At 41.5% G+C, this 25,099-nt stretch overlaps 2 protein-coding genes across 2 annotated transcripts; one reads left to right on the top strand and one right to left on the bottom strand.

Moving 5' to 3' along the window:
- Positions 1-13,034: 13,034 nt before the first annotated feature.
- Positions 13,035-21,203, top strand: LOC110708765 (pantothenate kinase 1-like). The gene is made up of 10 exons (XM_021886985.1): positions 13,035-13,361; positions 15,091-15,297; positions 15,994-16,040; positions 16,700-16,816; positions 17,785-17,904; positions 18,083-18,177; positions 18,444-18,537; positions 19,327-19,458; positions 19,822-19,934; positions 20,760-21,203. Exons 1-10 carry the CDS (start codon positions 13,256-13,258, stop codon positions 20,905-20,907), a joined length of 1,179 nt encoding a protein of 392 aa, XP_021742677.1. The 5' UTR covers positions 13,035-13,255; the 3' UTR covers positions 20,908-21,203.
- LOC110708774 lies at positions 21,196-24,021 on the bottom strand. The gene is made up of 6 exons (XM_021886994.1): positions 23,761-24,021; positions 23,187-23,318; positions 22,777-22,947; positions 22,424-22,546; positions 22,103-22,246; positions 21,196-22,003 (listed from the first exon to the last, which is right to left on the bottom strand). The coding sequence occupies exons 2-6, from the start codon at positions 23,310-23,312 to the stop codon at positions 21,545-21,547; spliced, it is 1,023 nt and encodes a 340-aa protein (XP_021742686.1). The 5' UTR covers positions 23,313-23,318; positions 23,761-24,021; the 3' UTR covers positions 21,196-21,544.
- Positions 24,022-25,099: the final 1,078 nt, after the last annotated feature.

Here is a 25,099-nt window from a genome sequence, read left to right as displayed (position 1 = left end):
CAGCTTAGCAAGCTTAACTTCCTCTTCAGCCACCTTCCTTTCGTGCACAGCAGCGTCTACCCTATCTTGTAGGGTATCAATCAGCTCTACAGTGAGAGTCTGATTGTGCACGAACTGAAAACAGGAAGACAAAAAAAAAAAATAAGTAATAAGAAAAAAATAGAGCTGAATTTCGGAGGAAATGAAGGAAAATTACCTGCATCATCAGCAGTTGGTTAGACCTGGCTGGGTCAGGAACTGATCTACTGGATTCGCCCATCCCAGCAGTGGCCTTCAGCGACCAGATCCTTGCCCTGTCTACTTCGGACATGCCAGCAAAATTGCCGAAGTAGGCTGCAGCTCCTTCTCGGTTTTGACCCCATATGAGGTCCCAGATGTGATCTGGGATTGGAATTCGGGGGCCGAGAAACCCATTTCTCCAGAATGCAGAGTCTGGAAAGAAGGGAAGGACGACGATGGAGCTTGATTAGCCTTGGTTGTCTCAGCATCGTCCTTCTCAGAGGAGTCAAGTACTATGACTTCCTCTTCTTCAGGGGTGAGGACGAAAGCCTCAACCTCTCTTGCGATATCTGCCGTGAAGCCTTCAGCACTTGACATCACGGCATCTTTATTTTCGTGCTCAGCAGCACTCTCCTTGATTTCTTCTTGGACCCCTCCCTTAGGTTCGGGAGTTCTCTGATCCACCTCCATCTCAGGAGGTGGCGGAGGGGTCTTTTGAGGAGATTGGGGTGTTGGCTGGGGAACCCTCGGCGATCCATTGCCTTCCTCAGGTTCCCTTATTGCGACGCCGATGGTCATCGGCCTCTGCTGAAAATCATGAGGGCCGATGATGGCCATCCTTCGGCGCCTTTTCAGAAGGGGCTGCTCGTCCATATCTGAGTCTGAAGACTCTTGTATTTGATCTTCGGGACGAACAGGAGCTTTGCCTTCTCTGTGTCTGTTACTCTCTTCAGACTGTAACAGACAGGGGGGAAGAAGAGTGTGAGTAAAAAAAAAAAAAAAAAAAGTTGTCTGAAAACTCACCGAGGTTTTCAGCAAAGCCTCGTCTTCTTCAGCTGCTCTAGCTGCAGCTTCGGCTTCAGCAGCTCTGGAGGACCCTTCTCCTCCTTCACAAGCCTCAAGTACTCGTGCAACCTCTTCGGCTGTGCGGGCAGCTTCAGCTTCTTCGTTCAGCAGCTGAAACCAAGGGTCTCTCTTTTTCCACCAAGGCTTCTGCCTCTGATACAGAGCAACAGCCTCAATTTGGAAGTGGGAAGAGTCCAGATGAACTTCCCTATGCCTCGGCTCAGTGATAGACGGGGCCCGTTCAGTTACAACTCGCTCTCGGTTAACACCAAGACGAGCGTAGTTAATACCAACGTTGGTCTCGTCCCGCTCTGAAAAAAGGAAAGGGAAAAAGTTTAGCTCAGATATGTTGGCACAGCATAAAAAAGCAAAGCGAGAGAAGAAAAAGAGGTAGTTAAAAGCCTCGGCCCCAGCCGAAGAAGCTTACCATCCTTAAACTTTCGGCTGAGGCCAACAGCTGCTAGCATATTCTCTTGGAAAACGTAATGCGTATCGGGGAGCCAAGTCTCCGGGATATGCTGCATTCGACCACTCCCCCCCGGGTTCGGCAGCTTGCCGAAGATATGTTGCTGATCCAGGTTCGGATCCGCCCCGTTATCTGCGGGGGGACCTAGACTTCCCATTTCGGGATCAGGCTCAGCTAAGTACCGGGGAGCGCTGAAGACGCAAGGGTGGCCCGGATCTATGGGTGCCCTAACCCAAATCCATTGACCTCTCCAGTCCTTGTCTGAAGAGTCATTTGGCCACATGGTCAAGTATTGGGGCCGGGACTCAATCCGATACCACCCAGAACCATGGCTTCCGTGCCCACTCTGAATATTTGGCACTAGCCGATGGAGCTTTCTGAAGCAGTGCAGGTTCGGCACGTATTTGAAGAACTTGCAGACCCATAAGTATGTCATCACCCTTCGGATGCTGGTGGGGGTTAGCTGACATAGGGAAATGTTGTAATGGATCAGCAAGTCTCGGACGAAAACGTCCAAAGGGAACCTCAGCCCATACTGAAGCTGTCTCGTTTACACCCCCACATACCCCGGGGGTGGACGATGGATTCTATCGGATGCTGAGGGCATTCGGCACCAATATCCATCAGCTTCAAAAATGCCGTAGTGCAACTCAATTTGCTCAGCAAATCGATATTGATCGGCGTTCTCTACCCACCATGAGTAGGGGCGGTTCTTTATCATGGCCGAAGCGACTTCGGCATTCTCCCACTCTGAAAACCCAGGGAGGATATCCCAAAGGACAGCGGGAATTTCATCGTCCCGTCCAGAAGCACTCGGCTCATCCGTTCTTTGAGGAGGAGCCGAGGAAAGGGGAGTCGCCCTAATCCCTTCAGCAGGGTCAGACTCCGGCCTTTGACCATTCCAGGTCCCAATCCTATTCCTAGGATCGGGAATCGGCCTTGCTCTTCTTGGAGCACGGGCTCTACCTCTAACTCCTCTTGCCATGGATTATTTCGAAGAGAAAAGTCGAAAGAAAAGGGGAAGGAGTTCGAATTCGAAGAAAAATAAACTGAAATCAAAGGAATTTACCTTAATCTGAAGCGAAAGTTGCCGATTTACGAGTTCGTAGTGGCAAGTCTCAGTTTCTAAGCTCAATGCTCGGGGGAATTTGCGAAGTTTTGATGCGGGTTCTTGGTTTCTCTCTCGAAGAATTCTGGGTTTGTGTTGGTGAATAAGTGAGGAGAATGACGCGCCTCTGTTTATATCTCCAGGTACGGGATACGAAGAGTCTGTGCTTTAATTTCTCTTAAGTACCCACTAAGTAACCATTAAACACATGTCTTGTGATTAAACCGCCCATTATCCGTCCAACTTCCGCAAATCATTAACCGTTGTTATCTCATTAATTACGGTTTAAATTCAAATTTTTGGATCAATTAAATCATTTACTTCCCTCCTTTTCTGAGTTAAATCAAACCCGACCCGTCATTCTTCCAAATCGGGTCTGGGGGGCAAGTTGTTTGGGTCCAATTTAGTCAAAATTGGGCCTGAGCACTAAATGATCCAATTAAAAGCCCAAGGTCAAGGTTCAACTCTCCAATTGCTCAAAAGTCAAAAGTCAGCCCACAAAGTAAGCCAATTGGGCTAAAGCCCAACCTCTCCAAGTATGATGAGGTATAAAAGCCCTCATATTAACACATTCAAAAGGAGATGACATACATTATCTCATACACTGATTATTCCAATTCATATGCTCATTCTTGCATTGAGAAATACTCCACAAAAGCCTCAAGCTACAAACTCTCTTGCATAGTGTCTTCCTTTTTACACATTGTACTGACTTTAGCATCGGAGGGGCCTTCCTCGGAAACACCCCCGAGGCTAGTTTACGTGTGTTCACTGTGCAGGAAACCTTCGGCCCAACACAGCTTGGATCGAATCCAGTCTTCTCCATTTCAGTGGACCTTCGGCAAGGTCCCATTGTTTTCAACCGAAACAGTCAGTACAATGTGTAAAAAGGAAGACACTATGCAAGAGAGTTTGTAGCTTGAGGCTTTTGTGGAGTATTTCTCAATGCAAGAATGAGCATATGAATTGGAATAATCAGTGTATGTGATAATGTATGTGATCTCCTTTTGAATGTGTTAATATGAGGGCTTTTATACCTCATCATACTTGGAGAGGTTGGGCTTTAGCCCAATTGGCTTACTTTGTGGGCTGACTTTTGACTTTTGAGCAATTGGAGAGTTGAACCTTGACCTTGGGCTTTTAATTGGATCATTTGGTGCTCAGGCCCAATTTTGACTAAATTGGACCCAAACAACTTGCCCCCCAGACCCGATTTGGAAGAATGACGGGTCGGGTTTGATTTAACTCAGAAAAGGAGGGAAGTAAATGATTTAATTGATCCAAAAATTTGAATTTAAACCGTAATTAATGAGATAACAACGGTTAATGATTTGCGGAAGTTGGACGGATAATGGGCGGTTTAATCACAAGACATGTGTTTAATGGTTACTTAGTGGGTACTTAAGAGAAATTAAAGCACAGACTCTTCGTATCCCGTACCTGGAGATATAAACAGAGGCGCGTCATTCTCCTCACTTATTCACCAACACAAACCCAGAATTCTTCGAGAGAGAAACCAAGAACCCGCATCAAAACTTCGCAAATTCCCCCGAGCATTGAGCTTAGAAACTGAGACTTGCCACTACGAACTCGTAAATCGGCAACTTTCGCTTCAGATTAAGGTAAATTCCTTTGATTTCAGTTTATTTTTCTTCGAATTCGAACTCCTTCCCCTTTTCTTTCGACTTTTCTCTTCGAAATAATCCATGGCAAGAGGAGTTAGAGGTAGAGCCCGTGCTCCAAGAAGAGCAAGGCCGATTCCCGATCCTAGGAATAGGATTGGGACCTGGAATGGTCAAAGGCCGGAGTCTGACCCTGCTGAAGGGATTAGGGCGACTCCCCTTTCCTCGGCTCCTCCTCAAAGAACGGATGAGCCGAGTGCTTCTGGACGGGACGATGAAATTCCCGCTGTCCTTTGGGATATCCTCCCTGGGTTTTCAGAGTGGGAGAATGCCGAAGTCGCTTCGGCCATGATAAAGAACCGCCCCTACTCATGGTGGGTAGAGAACGCCGATCAATATCGATTTGCTGAGCAAATTGAGTTGCACTACGGCATTTTTGAAGCTGATGGATATTGGTGCCGAATGCCCTCAGCATCCGATAGAATCCATCGTCCACCCCCGGGGTATGTGGGGGTGTACACGAGACAGCTTCAGTATGGGCTGAGGTTCCCTTTGGACGTTTTCGTCCGAGACTTGCTGATCCATTACAACATTTCCCTATGTCAGCTAACCCCCACCAGCATCCGAAGGGTGATGACATACTTATGGGTCTGCAAGTTCTTCAAATACGTGCCGAACCTGCACTGCTTCAGAAAGCTCCATCGGCTAGTGCCAAATATTCAGAGTGGGCACGGAAGCCATGGTTCTGGGTGGTATCGGATTGAGTCCCGGCCCCAATACTTGACCATGTGGCCAAATGACTCTTCAGACAAGGACTGGAGAGGTCAATGGATTTGGGTTAGGGCACCCATAGATCCGGGCCACCCTTGCGTCTTCAGCGCTCCCCGGTACTTAGCTGAGCCTGATCCCGAAATGGGAAGTCTAGGTCCCCCCGCAGATAACGGGGCGGATCCGAACCTGGATCAGCAACATATCTTCGGCAAGCTGCCGAACCCGGGGGGGAGTGGTCGAATGCAGCATATCCCGGAGACTTGGCTCCCCGATACGCATTACGTTTTCCAAGAGAATATGCTAGCAGCTGTTGGCCTCAGCCGAAAGTTTAAGGATGGTAAGCTTCTTCGGCTGGGGCCGAGGCTTTTAACTACCTCTTTTTCTTCTCTCGCTTTGCTTTTTTATGCTGTGCCAACATATCTGAGCTAAACTTTTTCCCTTTCCTTTTTTCAGAGCGGGACGAGACCAACGTTGGTATTAACTACGCTCGTCTTGGTGTTAACCGAGAGCGAGTTGTAACTGAACGGGCCCCGTCTATCACTGAGCCGAGGCATAGGGAAGTTCATCTGGACTCTTCCCACTTCCAAATTGAGGCTGTTGCTCTGTATCAGAGGCAGAAGCCTTGGTGGAAGAAGAGAGACCCTTGGTTTCAGCTGCTGAACGAAGAAGCTGAAGCTGCCCGCACAGCCGAAGAGGTTGCACGGGTACTTGAGGCTTGTGAAGGAGGAGAAGGGTCCTCCAGAGCTGCTGAAGCCGAAGCTGCAGCTAGAGCAGCTGAAGAAGACGAGGCTTTGCTGAAAACCTCGGTGAGCTTTCAGACAACTTTTTTCTTTTCTTCTTTTTTTTTTTTTTTTTTTTTTTTTTTTTTTTTTTTTTTTTTACTCACATTCTTCTTCCCCCCTGTCTGTTACAGTCTGAAGAGAGTAACAGACACAGAGAAGGCAAAGCTCCTGTTCGTCCCGAAGATCAAATACAAGAGTCTTCAGACTCAGATATGGACGAGCAGCCCCTTCTGAAAAGGCGCCGAAGGATGGCCATCATCGGCCCTCATGATTTTCAGCAGAGGCCGATGACCATCGGCGTCGCAATAAGGGAACCTGAGGAAGGCAATGGATCGCCGAGGGTTCCCCAGCCAACACCCCAATCTCCTCAAAAGACCCCTCCGCCACCTCCTGAGATGGAGGTGGATCAGAGAACTCCCGAACCTAAGGGAGGGGTCCAAGAAGAAATCAAGGAGAGTGCTGCTGAGCACGAAAATAAAGATGCCGTGATGTCCAGTGCTGAGGGCTTCACGGCAGATATCGCAAGAGAGGTTGAGGCTTTCGTCCTCACCCCTGAAGAAGAGGAGGTCATAGTACTTGACTCCTCTGAGAAGGATGATGCTGAGACAACCAAAGCTAATCAAGCTCCATCGTCGTCCTTCCCTTCTTTCCAGACTCTGCATTCTGGAGAAATGGGTTTCTCGGCCCCCCGAATTCCAATCCCAGATCACATCTGGGACCTCATATGGGGTCAAAACCGAGAAGGAGCTGAAGCCTACTTCGGCAGTTTTGCTGGCATGTCCGAAGTAGACAGGGCAAGGATCTGGTCGCTGAAGGCCACTGCTGGGATGGGCGAATCCAGTAGATCAGTTCCTGACCCAGCCAGGTCTAACCAACTGCTGATGATGCAGGTAATTTTCCTTCATTTCCTCCGAAATTCAGCTCTATTTTTTTCTTATTACTTATTTTTTTTTGTCTTCCTGTTTTCAGTTCGTGCACAATCAGACTCTCACTGTAGAGCTGATTGATACCCTACAAGATAGGGTAGACGCTGCTGTGCACGAAAGGAAGGTGGCTGAAGAGGAAGTTAAGCTTGCTAAGCTGAAGCAAGCAGCAGCTGAAGAGAAGCAGCAGGAGGTTGAGGAGTACGGTAAAAAAGCTGCCGAAGCTCTGCAAACCTTCTGCGATGCTATGGAGATGGAGGTTTTTCCCCCACTGATGGAAGGGGAAAAATTCCTCCAGGAGCATATGGGAGTGGACGTCTCCAAATTCAAGGCTGCCGTTGAGAGCCGAATTCAAGAAGGAACTGCTGCACAAGCTGAAGTGCAGCAGCGTCTAGAGGCTCTTGAAGCCAGCCGAATGGCTGCTGAAGAGTTGCTCCTGGCCAAAGACGTCCAACTCTCAGAGGCTGCTGCTGCTGCTGAAGCCCAAAGAGCTAAATTCCAAGAGGCTGAGGATCAATTGCTGATCCAGAAAGTTGAAGTGGCCCAGGCCCAGACAAAGGCTTTCCAAATTCAGCAAGAGCTGAATGAGCTGAGAGGTTCCTCCTCCCAAGTCGCTGATGAGCTGAAGAAATCCAAGGAAGACTTGGAGGAGACCCAGAAGAAGCTGGCTGATGCTGAGGCTTTACTCAATGTCCGTGTATATACCCAAGAGGAATATGAGATGGGTTTCAGAAACGGATTCCGAGTATGCCGAAGAGTCTGCCTTCATGCTGAGCCGAAACTGGACTGGTCTAAATGTGCTGAGTGGGTCCAGAATCCCGAAGACCCTCACATGAAGTTTGCAACTCCAGCTGAAGCTGAAATTCTTAAGGCTGAGGAAGCCGAAGAGGAAGCTGAAAGACTGGAGTTGGAAGCTGAGCAGAGGGAAAGGGAGGCTCGGCAAAGTGCAAAGCCCGCCTCTTCTGCTGCTGGGGCTGAGGCCACCATGGGACTCAACGCTGATCAGTCTGATCCCCCGGCTGAAGCATAGGAACTCGGGCAGTCGTCTTCAGAATCTTGCGGTTCATCATGTGCTTAACTTTAGACTTGCCGCTTTCTGAGTTTTTTGCCTTGTTTTTTGCTTCAGCTTGCCTTGTCGTACAGCAGTTTTATTTTTTTGCTTATGTACGTATTTCGGCAGCTGTTATTTTCCGCTTGTGGGCGGCTGCCGATACTGAATTATTGAACTTGTAGCTCAATTTTTTTTTTCTTCAGTTGCTTTATTTTTGAATGCTTTACTGTTTCTTTTCTTCAACTCTGCCGAACATAGCTGCACTGCGTGCTTCTTGCCCCCACAGAAATTGAAGTATGACTTTAGTTGAATAAGCAATTTCTGAACTTCTTCAAAATGTATATCCGAAACACAGGGCCAACTGAAGGCAATGCTTCTGGGATACAAGTCTTACTGAAGATTGACTGTCTGAAAGTTGGATATCCGAAACACAGGGCCAACTGAAGGCAATGCTTGGGATATTAGCTTTCTGGGACTAACCTCTTTAGAACAAGTCTTACTGAAATTTGACTTCAGCTGAAAGACCAGCGTTCTTAAAGAAGACGCATATCCGAAACACAGGGCCAACTTAAGGCAATGTTTCGGATAATGGCTCTCTGGGATACAAGGCTCAGTTAAGGCAATATCCCAGAATTGTCCATGGACTCATGTCTTTGGAGAACAGGTCTTACTGATGTTTGATTTCAGCTGAAAGACCAGTGTTCTTTAAAAAGACTGAGTTTTGTAAGCCATCTGAAACCCAGTTACCCGAAGGCGAAGGTTTCAGACGAGGCTGATTTAAAAAGGCTGTTATCCTTGATTTTCTGTCTATCTTTGAAAAATGGATACCCGAAACACAGGGCCAACTTAAGGCAATGTTTCGGATAATGGCTCTCTGGGATACAAGGCTCAGTTAAGGCAATATCCCAGAATTGTCCATGGACTCATGTCTTTGGAGAACAAGTCTTACTGAAGTTTGACTTCAGCTGAAAGACCAGTGTTCTTTAAAAAGACTGAGTTTTGTAAGCCATCTGAAACCCAGTTACCCGAAGGCGAAGGTTTCAGACGAGGCTGATTTAAAAATTTTCAACTGTTGCTGTTATCCTTGATTTTCTGTCTATCTTTGAAAAATGGATACCCGAAACACAGGGCCAACTTAAGGCAATGTTTCGGATAATGGCTCTCTGGGATACAAGGCTCAGTTAAGGCAATATCCCAGAATTGTCCATGGACTCATGTCTTTGGAGAACAAGTCTTACTGAAGTTTGACTTCAGCTGAAAGACCGGTGTTCTTTAAAAAGACAGGTTTTGTCAGCAATCTGAAACCCAGTTACCCGAAGGCGAAGGCTTCAGACGAGGCTGAATAAAAAACCCTCAAAGAGTAGATAGAACAAAGAAAATTTTGAAAGGATAAAAAGTTGTAAATTTTATATAAATGGCGGCTCCAAGGCCTGTCATTAGTTCAAAATGTACTTACAAAGATTGTTCTGCCCCGAAGGGTTTACACATGGTATTTTTTCAGTACATCAGCATTCCAGTGACTCTTCAACTCAGTTCCATCCAACTGCCGAAGTCGGTATGTCCCTGGCTGAAGCTCATCATAAATTTCATAAGGTCCCTCCCATGTAGCTGAGAGCTTCCCATGGATTCGGCCTTTCTGAACTGCAGCAGCATTCCGAAGGACAAGATCCCCAATTTTGAGAGGCCTTGCATGGACCCTTCGGTTATGGGAGATGAGGTCTGAACTTATCCCGGGCATATCAGCTGCCGAGAAAGCAAACACATCTCTGTTATCCCGCAGGAGCTGAATAAGTTCACAACGGGTGTTAGGATCAAGGTCCATCCCGATTGTTACACATTTCTCAGCATCTCCTTCGGCCAACTCTGCTGTTTCAGTCTGTTGGTCCATGTCCATTGCCGATGGACTGGACTCTTCAGAATCTGGTCTGCTGCCAATGTCAGCAGGTGTCCCAGTCTTTGTGTTCTTCGGCTGGCTCTCTGAGTCTTTCGGCTCAGATGAAGAGTCAACCTTTTCCCTTTCGGGACCTTTTTCTCTGGGCACTGATCCTTGGGCCGAAGCACTTAGGCCTTTCGGCTTTTTTGTGCTTGGCTCTCTTTCTTTTTCTTTCTCCTCCTCATCCTTGTCGTTATCTGGGCGACTACTGGATGGCTTGAGGTAGTTGCACCTTCGGGCGTCCTTCTGGTTGCCCTGTATCCTTTCGGGGAAGCCGGCGTCTGAGACGTAAATCATCAGCTGATGATAAGTTGAGGCGACCCCTTGGATCTCGTGAATTATGGGTCTCCCCAAAATCACGTTGTACACTGAAGGAGCGTCGATGACCAAAAACTCAATCATGACGTTCCGGGCTGCCTCATCGCAACCGATGGTGACAGGAAGTGTCACCTTCCCATCTGGATAAGTTGAAGCCCCATTGAACCCGGATACCGGATAGGGTACCGGCGTAAGGTGCTTGGGCTTCAGCTTAATTTGGTTGTAGGCCTTTCGGAACAGAATGTTTGCTCCGCTGCCACCGTCAACAAGGACCTTACTGACGTCGTGGTTGGCCACCGTGGCGATGATCACCAACGGATCCTCGTGAGGGAACGTAATCCCCCGGCAGTCGGCGGCTGTGAACGTCATGTTCGGCACCGGCGACTGGGGAGATTGAATGTCAGCGTTGTTCACCTGGTGAGTCAAAGCTCTAAGGTGACGCTTGTGCTCCCTCCGAGAGTATATTCCTCCCGAGATAACATTGATCGGAGGGAATTTCCCCTCCGGTTTTTTACTGTTTTTCCGGGGGAAATCAAGGTCCTGCCGAGGGTCCTTTGCTAACCTTTCGGATTCTTTTTTCTCGCGGTGATCCGCGATGTATTTTTTCAAGTATCCCTTCCGGACCATGTCTTCTATCTGGTCCTTCAGCTGGATACACTCCTCAGTGTTGTGGCCCGAAGAATCGTGGAACTCACACCACTGATTTTTATTTTTTCGCTGATACCACTCTGGGAGTGGTCTCGGCTTTCGGTAACTCTGCTCCTCCTTCGTCACACTGTAAATTTTGGCGCGTGGAAGAGAGAGCGGAGTGTAGGACTCGTATCTGCCTGTGTATGAGGCAAACCTGTCCTTCTTTAGGTCGCTGGCCGAAGATGGCTCCGAGGCCTTTGATTTTCCCTTTGCCTTATGGCCTTGGCCTTCAGACAAGGGTATTTGCCTCTGTTTCCCTCCCCCGGATTGAGGTTGGGTTTTTGCTTTATTCCATTCTTCGGCTCGGATGAACTTATCCGAAGCACTAAGAGCTTCCTCCAAGGTCTGCGGGGTATGCATGACCATGAAGTCTAGGAATTTTCCTGGCTGAAGGCCATTCTGCATTGCAAAAACAGCTAGCCCCTGGTCCAGCTGGGAGACGCTTGATGACTCGTTACTGAAACGGGTCAGGTAGTCTCGGAGGCTTTCAGTTTCCCCCTGTTGCAGACCCATGAGCTCTGCGGTAGTCTTTTCTCGGCGGTTTGCCGTGGAAAACTTGCTCCTGAACTTGGAGGACAGATCATCCCAACCTGTTATGGAGCCTTGCCTTACTCCCTTGGAGATCCACGCTTGCGCGACCCCCTTGAGAGTGGTTGGGAAATATTTGCACCAAGTCGCCTCGGATCTGGGGCAAAGATGCATATGAGTCTCATACGAGGCCACGTGGTCCTTCGGATCCGTGGTCCCGTCATATGTGATATGCGACGGTATTTTAACCGTGGGTACGCGCTCTTCCAGTATCCATTGCTCAAATGGTGAACTAGCGGGAAGCATAATGGCCTTGCCCTTGTTCCTGGCCGAAGGGACCGCGCTCCGCCCTCTTAGAGAGGTAGGAGTGGTTTTCGTCCCTGGCTGGGAAGTCTGGGCCTCGGCTGCAGGGAACGTGAGGCGACTACGCACGCTCGGTTCCTGGCCGCCGAGTCGGTCAAGGACGCTTCTGCGAGCAGTCTCGGGTTCCCGGCGAGTAGATTCTGGCCGAGAAGCTGAGCTGCCGCTCTTATGCGCTGCTGGTCTTGAGGATGAGGATCCTTTAAATAATTGAGAGTTCTTCTTCCTCTGTTTTTCATTTTTCCAAGAATCCTCCTCCCACTCTTCCAGTTCCCGGAAGGAAGGAAGCTTCCCACCGTCATGGTCTAACTTCCTCCGCTGATGCCGGGTATGCGGAGGAGTTCGATCACGAGGCGGTGGCATATTCTGTGCCCTCATTGCCTCCATGAGTACTGCCAGCGCTCTTGCCACCTCTTCCGAACTGGGCCCCGTCAAAGGGGTCCCCGGCCGAGTGTGGGCATGAGGCCGTGCAGCCGATGGTTGGCTTCGGGACACTGAATATGTCCTATGATCAGACTGACCCCTGCTAGACCGAGAGTGGTCCGGCCTATATTGAGAGTCATGCATTATAGGAGATAGGGAATCCTCCTTGTGTGATCCTCCCCCCGAGCCGGCACCCTTGGGAGAGTTCCGGTCCGGCGTGGGCGATGGTGTAGGGGTTTTAGGCTTTTCGCCCGCTCCTTGACGGAGGCTTTTGCTCTTGCGGTTCTTAGCCATGGCTGCTAAGATAATTGCAAGATGATCTTGGTTAGGAATTTGGCTTAAAGATTTTTGAAAGTCTTCCCCACAGACGGCGCCAAATTGTTTCGGTTGAAAACAATGGGACCTTGCCGAAGGTCCACTGAAATGGAGAAGACTGGATTCGATCCAAGCTGTGTTGGGCCGAAGGTTTCCTGCACAGTGAACACACGTAAACTAGCCTCGGGGGTATTTCCGAGGAAGGCCCCTCCGATGCTAAAGTCAGTACAATGTGTAAAAAGGAAGACACTATGCAAGAGAGTTTGTAGCTTGAGGCTTTTGTGGAGTATTTCTCAATGCAAGAATGAGCATATGAATTGGAATAATCAGTGTATGTGATAATGTATGTGATCTCCTTTTGAATGTGTTAATATGAGGGCTTTTATACCTCATCATACTTGGAGAGGTTGGGCTTTAGCCCAATTGGCTTACTTTGTGGGCTGACTTTTGACTTTTGAGCAATTGGAGAGTTGAACCTTGACCTTGGGCTTTTAATTGGATCATTTGGTGCTCAGGCCCAATTTTGACTAAATTGGACCCAAACAACCCGAATAAAAGTCGTTGAAGAAATGAGGGAAATGGCAGCCCATAAAAAACATTATTTCCACGTGGGCCACGAGTCATACAACTATCATCAATTTTTCCAACAAATATATAAATATATATTCTCAATATTATCACTCTCCTAATTCTACACATTTTCTACTCAAATTTATCCCACCAAATCTAATTTCTATCTAACATTTAATTTTCATAATTTCATTTGGGATAAGTTAGGTATTAGTTAGATTGAAGTTGGGGGATAGAAGTTGGAAGATCGCATAATTTAATCAATTATCTTCTTCAAATTCATAATCAAATTTGATTGAGGAGAAAAAAGAGTGATTCTTGACACTTTTAATGGAGGATCAAAGTTGCAGAAGCGTCGAAATTGATGGAAATTCAACTTCTAATTCTGAGCTCGATTCTTATGATCATAATTCTCCTTGGGCTCTTGATATTGGAGGTTTCTCTCTTTTCTCTTCCTACTATGATTATTTTTTTTTAATTTTTTTTTTGTTTTTTGTTTTTTTTGTTGTTGTCATAATTCGATTATGTTTTAACGTTGAAAACTAAGATTATGAAGTTTTTGATGCTTCAATAATTGCTAATTACGAGTACTAAATTATTATTCTGTGATTAATATAATATTTTGTATATAAGAATCTTGTGATGAACTGGTAATTGGGTTTCTTTGGATTATGTTGATGTGATTCGATTAATCTGAGTCATCCCACGTGAGCTGTTGATCATAAGTTTAAGTTTAGAAATATAAGTTATAAGTTAATAAGAGCATAATTTAGTTTCTAATAACAAAAATAGCAGAAGTTAAATCATACTAAAATAAATTAAGTTCAACAAAAATGAGTTAAATTAAGTCAAAATAGTTCAAATTTTGCAAGATTGGGATTAAGTTTACAAAAAATTAATTGAGGAGAACATGGCTAAGTTGGCAAGCATCCTAGAATTATTACTTAAGCTTTATTATTTAGTTATGATAGCTTAAATTCAGGAAACATAAGCTCACATGAGGACTCGAGTTCAAGTAAGTTTAATTTAGTTCGAGCTAATTCTTATAAGTGAAAATCATGTGAATAAAACAGATACTTAATAAAATGGATTATGTTTATGTTAGGTAATAAAGTTGAAACGACAATATTTAGTTAGATCTTATTAAAGGAAAAAGATTTGGATCTGTCGCCCCTTAATAACAAATTAATGATGCATTTGGTTTACCTATTGGAATGGTATTGGTATTGGTTACTTCTCAATTATTTGGTTCATATATGGAATGGGATCACTTGTACTTTTTTCGTTGTAACCGTATTGACTTTTTTTGACTTGCCAAATATTGAAATTATAATATAATTGTATATTAATATTCTTTAAGATGTTGTAATCACTCTAAAGCACAATTATTACATATCAAAGGCAAAACAATCATAAAGGAAATACTATGGAAGGAGATATGACAACAAGAAATGGACTTCTATGGTTCAATGCTTTTCAAAAGCAATCTGGAACTCTGGATGGCCAAATACTTGAATTTTATAACTTTAGGCGAAATTCCAAATTTCCACCCTGAATGTACAATTATCGAAATTCAAATAATATAGATTTGGAAAACAAATTGTGAAGATGATCCGTGAACAGGGGAGAGAGAAAGGGTGATTAGAGAATGAATGGTATAGGCAGCAGCTTTTCATTATGTATAACTGACTTCTGAGGGTAAAGGTAATTGAGATACCACTTAGTTTGAAAGGGTAACAAATTGAGGGTATTGCTTACGTTTTTGAAACAGAATAAATTGGCACATTTACCCGACTAATTATTGTTTACTAGTAATTATTAAACATACCCCAAGTAGGTTAAGACCAAAGTGAGACGTTTGGTTGGGTCTAGTCATAATCCAACTATTGTTTACTAGTGATTATGGCTTCACAATTTCGTTGACAAGTAGTTCTTTTCATAGTTTAGGGTGTTTATATCCTAAATCCATCATTTTGAAACGAAATTTATTGACGGTCTAAAAGGTAATCTTCCGACTTTGGTTGTGGTTGACTTAATTAATTATTCCTTGGAGCTGTCTTTTCTACTTTTCTCAAGATATTTTCACAAAATCAATCTGTTGCTGCCTCTCATTAATGTGTGTGGCTTTAACGCAATCACTTCTGATGCCCTACCTGTTTTTGTAGGTACCCTTATCAAGTTGGTTTATTTTTCAAGAAAAGATAGCAGTTTGGAGAGTGTTGGGAACAGTGTCCAAGTGGAGGAGGTTGGACTTGTAACTGGCTCCAAGAAGTATCCTATCCTTGACGGCAAGCTCCATTTCGCAAAGTTTCAGACCAGCAAAATAAATGAGTGTCTGGACTTCATCGAATCGAAGCTCCTTCATGGCAGCTGTATGATACTGTTTCCTTTACCAAACCTTGTCTATATATCACTTTTGCTTGTCCTTCAATTTGTTATTTGTGTATGCTTGTAGCTTGATGAACTTTCTGTCGAAGCTGGTCACTAGTTTTATATCTTCTGTGAATTAGATGTCTGAAGATGTCCCTAAAAGCAGACCTGGCAATGAGCCAAGCTAAACTTGGATTATGCTCAGCTAAACTTGAAATCTATATTTCATTCTCTTGGGTTTTATTCCAAGTCTTTCCCTTGGCACATTGGAAAGGGTAATTGTTTGGGGTCAGTGGGGTAATTTTGTTTTGTATTTTCATGCATGGTAGTGCATTTCTAAGTTTGTTGATGTCCAAGAATTGATTTAGAAAATCTACCAGAACTCATATATCTATATCCTTATGTAACTTTTGGACCTCATAAAAGTGCTTTAAATTCACTTCATGGAGTGGCTAGTACTTGTAACATCAAGTCAAACCCATCTATTCCTGATTTCCATCCTTTCTCATACTATCCTGAATGACAAACTTGTGAGTTTGTGGTGTCTTTTCTAAACTACTTGTATGATCACAAACTGATTTTCCAGCTTATAGAGCAACTTCTTTTCTAGGTTCTTCTTTATGTGCTCTTAAGATTGCTGCTAGCCTGAGCAAGTTGTTATATTTGACCAAATTTCTAACATATTGCGGTGAATCTAGGTTGCAGTCATCAAGAGGTTTCAGACAAAAAAAAGTTGTTAATCAAGGTAAGAATGTTTTTCTTCACCTCTCTCTCTATATTTCCCTTGTTCTTGCTGAAATTCTTATGTTTGTGGATGGTAAGCTATTCTCTTCCTGAAATGCAGCTCAATGCTATAATTTCCACTAGGTTATATAAGTGTTATATCAGTATAGAGTTGAAGGCTATATGACAAAATTCTTTAATGAACAACCTAATAAGTAGCAATCTAGCATTATTGCGGTATCTTGTGCTTTATGCAGTTCATAATTTTCACTTAATTAATGGCTTTATGGACTTTAAGGCTATGTTTACTTTTTCTATAAATCTCTTATCTCAACCTATTTTAGTTTAATTATAAATTAGGTAGCCTTTGTATGAAATTATTTGAACTTGAACTTATCAATAAATTGAAAAAATGTTTCTGCAAACTTCAATTCTAATCTAATAAAATTAAGACCATATTGCAACAAGCATGCTTAAGGGTATAAACCAACAGTTTATCCCAAAAACAACGTGAAGCATCTGTATGAGCCTGTCAAATATACATTAATACTTTTTAAATTTTTTTTTTTTTATTATTCTATTAATTGACAATGAGACATGTTTCCCAATTGTATTTCCCACTAAATAGCTTTTTCTCAGTAATGCTGTGAAACTATGCTAACTGTTTATTGTTGTTTGCAGGCCACTGGTGGCGGGGCCTATAAATATGCTGATCTTTTTAAGGAGAAGTTTGGAATCAGGCTTGACAAAGAGGATGAAATGGACTCTCTTGTGGCTGGTGCTAATTTTTTGCTAAAGGTGAGGATTTGTGAATGTGATAAGCTGATAACATTAATGATATGCACTGTTACAACTGCTTTGTGTGGCATTTCCCTTTCTTTTCTTTTCTGCTTACCTATAGTGATAGGGGCTGTGCCCTGAAATTAGGTTTTACGGATTTTACCACTCTATTTAGATGAGCTAAGGCCTCAATGTTTTTTATCAATGAGAGAAATCAAGGGGTGGAAGTAGTGTTTTGTCCCTGGGTAAGATGAGGACCTGAATATTGGCTGATTAGTTTTAACTGGATAGAATTGAGCAAAATTTTATTTTTGTCAAGTTGTAACGCTAACTGGTTGTCCCAATCAGCCAATGTGGGGTTGTTACTAAAGTTACAGCTGATTAGCTGATGCAGGCTTATACAACCAATATGGGCTCTTAAAAAAGCATACAGGACAAACTTGTCATTTGACAATGAGAAATTACATTTCCGTAATCCACAACTGTTTGCATGACCATGACTGTGCTTTTAAGGTTGTCCCTTCTTCTTGTGCCATATAGGTTATGGCCAGTTTTCATATTTCCTGCTGTCATGATGCACATTGCTCTCTACGTATTCCCATTCTCTGCATTATTGCTTAGATTCTTTTGCAAAAACAAGCCTCCTTAAAAGCTCACTTGTCTGTAGTCTTCAAATTTATGTATCTTTAGTTCTTTATTGAATAATTTTTATTTTGTTTTTTTTGATGAAACAAGTATAGAATATGATATATGTGGACTAAGAGACTAACAATGGCGAAAATGTTTTCGTAAAGTATGAATATGATAATAAGTTAAGTGGCTTGTATTTTTGTCCACCTTGTAATGTATTTTACTTTACCCTTATAGTGGACATCATCTATATTATCTGACATGAGCCTAAGGTCTGTTTTGAGCTATACATTAGTTGTTTCCTGTACTCTTAAATTGTACCATTGTCTTAAGGTATTGTAACTGTACTTTGATAGGCAGTCCCTTGTGAAGCTTTCACGTACATGGAGGGTCGGAAAGATTTTGTGCAGATTGATGCCAGTGATTTATTTCCTTATCTCCTTGTCAGCATAGGCTCTGGAGTTAGTATGATTAAGGTAATAATCATACTGTTTAAACTTCTTTGCTGATATATTCTGAATTAAATATTGCATTTATAAGTAGGGAACAGTTTTCAGTTTCTCATCTGTTTCTTCTCACTTTTCTGTTTGTAACTTGTTAAAAATTAGCTGCAGTTTCCTGCTTCTAAATTTAAGTATCATTTCTCTTCTGTAGGTTGATGGGGATGGAAAATTTGAGCGAGTTAGTGGGACAAGTTTAGGTGGTGGCACCCTTTTGGGTATGGGAATGCTTTTAACAAACTGCCAAAGGTAATCATGAGATCGATATTGTCGCACATCTTTTTCATAAAAAAATTTTATTGGCTAATTTGCCTATCATGTATACCGGGCCTATTATTAGGGGATCCTTCTGTACCCTGGTAAATATGCTGAGTGATTTGTAAATATTCGTGGGATCATGGTGAGATACTGAGATGTTTGAAAATTTGCTTGATCCATTAAATGCTTTGGTTTTGGTTCTGTAATCTATGTTTTAGTTACTTGATTAGCTGAATACAATTTTTTACAATTTCCAGCTTTGACGAGTTCCTGGAGTTGAGCCACAAGGGAGACAATAGAAATATTGACATGCTTGTCAGAGACATTTATGGAGTAACTGGCTATTCTAAGGTCTGTTATTCTAATACTTGATATACACGTGTTTTCATTTTCCGGTAAGGGTGTTCCAGTTATGTAGTATGCTCATAATCACATTTGGAATTATCCTTTCAAGTTTGACTAGAATATTTGGATTTTCATAGCTGGCTAAGTACGAATGGTTTACATTATCCATGATTAGGATTTCAATGGAAAAATATGTAATCACCTTTATCCTGAACTAGTTGGTACTGTTCTTTTCGTGAATATGCTATGATTTTGATCTATATATTAAGCATTATTGTAGATTGCCTGAGCTATTATTAGATCTCTTTTGGCACTTCTTGTTGCTGAGTGTTAGGGATGAGACTTAAGAGTTTTAGAAGTTCTGCCGACCAACTGATTAATGAATGCATAGGTTTGGACTTATACCCAAGTATGGAAAGGGGTGGTATAGTAGATCCTTCCTAAATAGTCTACATATCAATTTACTTCATTATGTTCATATTTCTTTGACATATTAATTAAATTGGGAATTTTCTGGTTTTGTGAAGAGGATGAATTTGTAACTGCAAATATAAATTAATATGGAGTATTATCTGGGAGGATGAGTTTGTAACTGCAAAAATAAATTAATATGGAGTATTATCTATGTCACTGAAAAAACTTTCTCAATTTTAGTTGTGTGAGTGTCGTTGTTGTAGTTGTCCCATATGTAATTGAATGGATATAATAAGTTAAACATGCGAAGGGCTTGACTTGAGTTTCTTACTGCTTTTTCTCTTTTTGATGGCTGAATATCTGTTCATCTAACCATGACAGCTTGGATTGTCAGCGACAACAATAGCGTCTAGTTTTGGCAAGGTTAGTTTTGATAATAAAGTGTTGAAGGACTATAAAAAGGAGGACCTTGCCCGATCTCTGTTACGGATGATTTCAAACAACGTTGCACAGGTAAACTTGTCTAAGATGCAGTTTTCCTTACATCACTCTGAAGTTATGTTTGTTCAATCTGAATTCTTTGGAATAGCTTTTATAGCGTTAGAATTATTATTTACTAGCTTTTCATTTATGGCCTTGGGATGTTTGACATTCTTTGTACTTATTATTTTTTTTTTTTTCATTCATAATTCATAAATTAAAAAAATTTGATTTAGATGTGAGCTTGTAGTTTTTTTTTCATTAATAGCTCAAAAATAGAAATTTCATTAATTTACCAGCTTTGGCTACTTGTTTCTTTGGTACTTTAGTGATTGATAGAAGTTTACTACCAGTATATATTTTTTCTTTTTTTTAATTTTTTATTTTGCCTTATAGATTGCCTATTTGAATGCGGGGCACGGGCAACTAAAACGGATAATCTTTGGAGGATTTTTCACTCGCGGTCATGAATATATTATGGAGACAATATCCGATGGAGTTCAATACTGGTTAGTGACGAAATGCCTTTCACTCGATATACATTTTGCTTGTTTGATGGTGTCTTTTGTGTTGATTTCTCTTTTCATCAAATTATTGTGTGTTGATGGCATCAAAACACAAGGGATTACATATCTATTCTTTGGGCACTTTTTTTAGATTTTTGATATATCAGTTGGACAATCGCTACTTCCTTTGCCCTTATCTAAATTTATTTTCTCTTGAAATTAATTGCTTCAAGGTGAAGAGAACATACCCTTTATAGGTGTCCTTATTTACAAGCCTCACTTTACCTCCTGAATCTAAGCACAATCAGGCCTATTTCTAGAAGTCAATTGGTTCATCTCCACAAGTAGCTAGAATCCTGTTAACACACTATGGACATTCATGACTTCCATGGCCTATATCATCGATCAATTTTGTACAGATTTACTCCATTTTTGGCTTCTCCTTGAGATCCTCAGTTTGGGCTTACTATATGAGGAATCATTATCCTTGAGATCCATTTCTGGCTTCTCTTTGAGACCAATTGAATGTTGCCCTTTAATCAACTCAAATTGCATGAAAGCAGGTGTGGGATATAGATAATAATTTGAAAATTTGTTGTCTTTGCTGTGGAACTTCTGTTATCACAATTTCAGGTCACATTTAGTCATTCAGATAATATTTTCGTGTTAAAAAGCTGTAATTTAATGTTATAGTAAAGTGTGCTACCTGTAGATGAGTTGATTATGATTGTGCAGAATCCTAATATTAGTAATATAAGTTGATGGCTTGATTTGAATTTCGATTGCTGCTTTTTTGCTGTGATTTCTATTTATGAATTCTCTTTACAGGTCGAAAGGTAAAGCAAAGGCCATGTTTCTGAGGCATGAAGGGTTTTTGGGAGCATTGGGTGCATTCAAGAGCTATGAGAAGCATGGCCTTGGTAGCTTAATGGGGCACCATCTAACTGAACAATCGCCTGTAGCATCACCTCGCTGAGATTGAACAAAAGTTTATTGGTCCTTTGCTTGTTGGATCGACAGACTGGAAGCATCAGTTGGGGCAAATTGATTAGGGTATAAGTATAATGAAAATAACCAGAAATTAGTTTCGGGGTTACATGTAGCAAATTTTCGCTTGCCTTGTTTTTAAATTATAACAGTCTTGGTCGTGTAACATGTCATTTAGCTGTAATATTCATATCAACATTCTCATTTGTACATAAAAATTAAAAACTTGATATTATGGCCTATATAACTCAACAAGGTAATATATTGGCTTTTGAAATTCTTGGGAAATAATCTGTTATAAATGTTGCCCAAACGGAGCTTAGAGGATGCTGCTAAACCATACAATCATATTCTGGCAAATCAGAAGTGTATATAACACATCGGAAACTACTGCCAAATCTATATACAGGAAATGACTTAAAATCACAGATTTTGGCTCATCTAAATTCTTAGTTAAACTTAACTTTGCATCTCTCCAAGTCAATAAAGTGTGTAATCTCTTCCGCTGATTCACAGTATCAAATCGTAAGCTCTTCTGCTGATCTACAGTATCCAATCCAATGCTGTTGAATAATGTATCTTATCTACTTTCAACAATACAAACAAGAATGTTTCTAAATATTGTGCTAAGAAGCAGAAGAATACTCCTGCTTCTTTCTGTAAAGCATAGCGTTTCTTCTCCGTAAGGCCCATCGTTTCTTAATATCGTGTACTTCATCTATCTTCACTTCATTAGTGATTTCTTGAACTAACTTCTCATCACAATTTGAACTTACTGCTGGAGAAATGCCTTTAACCCGTGCAACCTCTTCAAGCAAATAATTCATCAGCGTCTCTGAGGTCTTTGAGGTAATACCCCTAAGATACCATGAAATGGGAGGGGGAGGAACGATAGCTGGTTGAAGAAGTTGCTCTAGGCTAACCCTCGATCCAACCCTTCCTTTCCCTCCTGTACATGAGCGATACTCTGACAAAGTTTTGGGTTTAAAGGGGGAGCATATTTTCTCATCAACAAATACCGGCTCTACACTCCAGCAACCTTCAAACTTCTTCATGAATCCTGTGTTAACCTGCTTGAACCTCATCTAAGAAACCCAAAAAAGAAACTAAGATTATGTTCTGAGACTGATGACAGTAAGAAACATTCTAAGACAACAGAGGGTAAAATACAAGTAAAAACTTACAGAGTGATCCTCCCTATTTTGATCTACTAAGACATGGACTGATATTGTTCCCGACAACCAAAGGAACTTCCATATAGCTGCTTGCTCCACCTCGACCACTTGTCTAGAGCCTTCATCAACCAACACTTTCCTAGATACGACCTCCTGAAAAGCCCAATTTACTTTCATCAATGGAAGCAACTATTGCAGGGCAAATCATAGTTCATTTCATAACATAGTAAGCGAGCTCATAATATAATCTGATAAGTATAAGCAAAATTATTTTCTGCCTATGGTAATTGACCAGTTGTTCTTATCGCTGGCATCTCCATTACCACTCACCTTGATATTCCTAAAGACTCTCTTGCTGTCAGGGTCAGTGACTATGTTGTACACAGCATCTGGTGGCAACCCGACATCTAATTCCACATGCAGGTTGCAAAGTGATCCTTCAGGTACAGTAACCTGTAAGAAAATAAATCATTAGTTGTGACTCAATTGCATATCAACTCACAACACTGAAGTCTGAAGAACTGTAAAGACAATCAACTTGTACCGTCAGTTCAACTACAGAAATCTGAGGTAAATTGTTCAAACTACTTGTTTGTTAATTACACACATAAGGCTTGCATAAATAGAATGTTCTATCATTGAAAAATATCTAAACTTATGAACTCTTCTTTGTCAATTCTCACATTTATTTCAGGTGGTGGACTACCCCAATGAGGATTTGCTCGCCAAAGTTGCAGCTGCTTCTGCAGATCAGCCTCCCAATCAGTCGACGACTTCTCTTCCTTTCTGACAAACTGCTGCGGTTCAAGTACACCCTTTCCCTCCTCTACTTTCCCTTTTTGTCTGAGATGTGACTGTCAAAAAACATTCAGTGTTACACATGAGACATGAACCATAATGAAAACAGAAAAAAAAAAACAGCAAAATCCATTAAACTACATCACAATGCACTTGCAGCAGTTTTATTAACACCGAATAACACGTAATTTTGTTACAAACTGACTACCATTTTCGGAAATATATTTAATGCTTCGATCAGCTAAACCGACAATACAATTACAAACCGCGTACGAATTCGAGCAGAACAACCAACCTTGAAAAAATTCTGCATTCTTTGAGGGGCTTGTGTGAAGAACTTAGGAAATGCAGGATCAATCAGCATAGAATTTTGATTCCTATCAGTAGTTTGGCTTGTTGCACTCATCTTTGTCTCACCCATTATTACCTGAATTTCATCATACACACATACATACTTTATTTTATACAATATACTTTTTGTGATAAAAAATTTCACATGGGAATCACTTATTCAGCAAGCAAATGGTTTCCCATTTCATTTCAATGGAATCTCAATTATATCAATAAATTCACTAATTCCACCAAAATCATCATTTAGGTATCAATAATATTCCTCAAAAATCATATAAAATTACATAAATCTACAAATTTCAATCAAATTCCACCATTACTTAGAAAACCCAGGTGCCATGTATACAAAATAAAACCAAACTAATCATACCCAGAAACTAAAATTTGATTAAACAGCTGTAAAAGCTTCAATTATATTGGTTGTCATTAATTAATTATTACTAAAAAACAAACAGAAAATATAAAAATAGATTGGAGAGAGAAAATTGAAGATAAGGAAGATAATAGAAGTGACTTACTGAATGGATCTTTGTTGATGGCAGAATATACACTAGGGATTATATAATTGAGATTGAGAGAGCAAACTTAAATCCGAATTTCTCAAGAAAAAATTCGTACTTTGTTGCAATTTATGCGGAGTATGATTTTTAGTGACCAATGTGACCAAAAAATGATTTCTTGGAAGATAAATTGGCACGTGTTCTGTATTTTGATTAGTTAAATTTGCCTGCAATTTCTCGGAAATTTAGGCTCCCTAATTGGAAATTGGACGGTTTGTAAATTTTGTGCTAGACTTGACCTGCTAGATTGTTATAAAGTTGAAAGCTTGGAATATGTGAATTTCTGATGACTCATACCGGCCATCCATACACTATTACTCCCACATTGGATTTATTATTATTAATCTATGTTCCAATTTAATCGTCACATATAAAAATTTACGCAAAGTTTGGAGTACTTACTAGTTAGATCATCCCATAAAATGAAATGTAATAATGATAATGGAATAGATGTAAATGAAATGGTAAATACAAGTTAATCTCCAGGAGAAACAATTTTTGTTTATCTCGGGGGCAATAATGACATTTTGCTACAACTTTCTATTTGACAGTTGGGAGGAGTTAGATAGCAGTCAATCGTTTGACTAACGGTGTCCAAACTGCTATTAATCGAAACCCTAGACTTTTAACAGAAGGAGAAATGCTTAGAGAGAGAGAGAGAGAGAGAGAGAGAGAGAAATGTATCTTCGCGAATGGAACACCGACTAAAGAGCAGTAGCTAAGCCACTAGAACGTTGATATAATTGACGGTGTAATGCAGAAGGTGTGCGCAATTGATGATTAGCAACTGAGGTACAACAATTGAGGAAACACGAAGAAGCACGAATGAGGTATATCAATTGTGTTTGTGCAATGAAATTGTTGAATTGCAATTAAGTATTGAGGTATATTCATTGTTTGTTGTGTTAATTATGTTAATTATTAGTAATTTATTGTATATTTCGAATTTAAGTGGATATTTGTCAATTATAAAACCTTAATTGTTATTGTTGCATTCTATTGGCGTTTTGTTAACTCTATTGTTATTGTCGCATTCAATTGGCGTTCTGTTACTGTGAATGTTAGAGTTGCATATCAATTCCTATGAACCCAGATGATGTGTAAATGTAGGCTTGCCCTTTATAGCTTGGTTTCCATGATCTTGGATGAATGAGTTTCGTATATCTTTAGTTGTGGCAAAACTTCGTATTAGTATGTTTTCATATTTTGCTAATACCCTATATGTCGTCCATAGGAAGTGTGTTTATCAAATATTGGTGACAAAGTGCTCAATTGATGATGGATATGGATTGATAAC

Source organism: Chenopodium quinoa, unplaced genomic scaffold (genome assembly GCF_001683475.1).
Source record: "Chenopodium quinoa cultivar QQ74 unplaced genomic scaffold, ASM168347v1, whole genome shotgun sequence".
Lineage (NCBI taxonomy): Eukaryota > Viridiplantae > Streptophyta > Magnoliopsida > Caryophyllales > Amaranthaceae > Chenopodium > Chenopodium quinoa.
The sequence above is the reverse complement of the archived record's forward strand: the minus strand, read 5'-3'. Positions and strand labels throughout refer to the sequence as shown.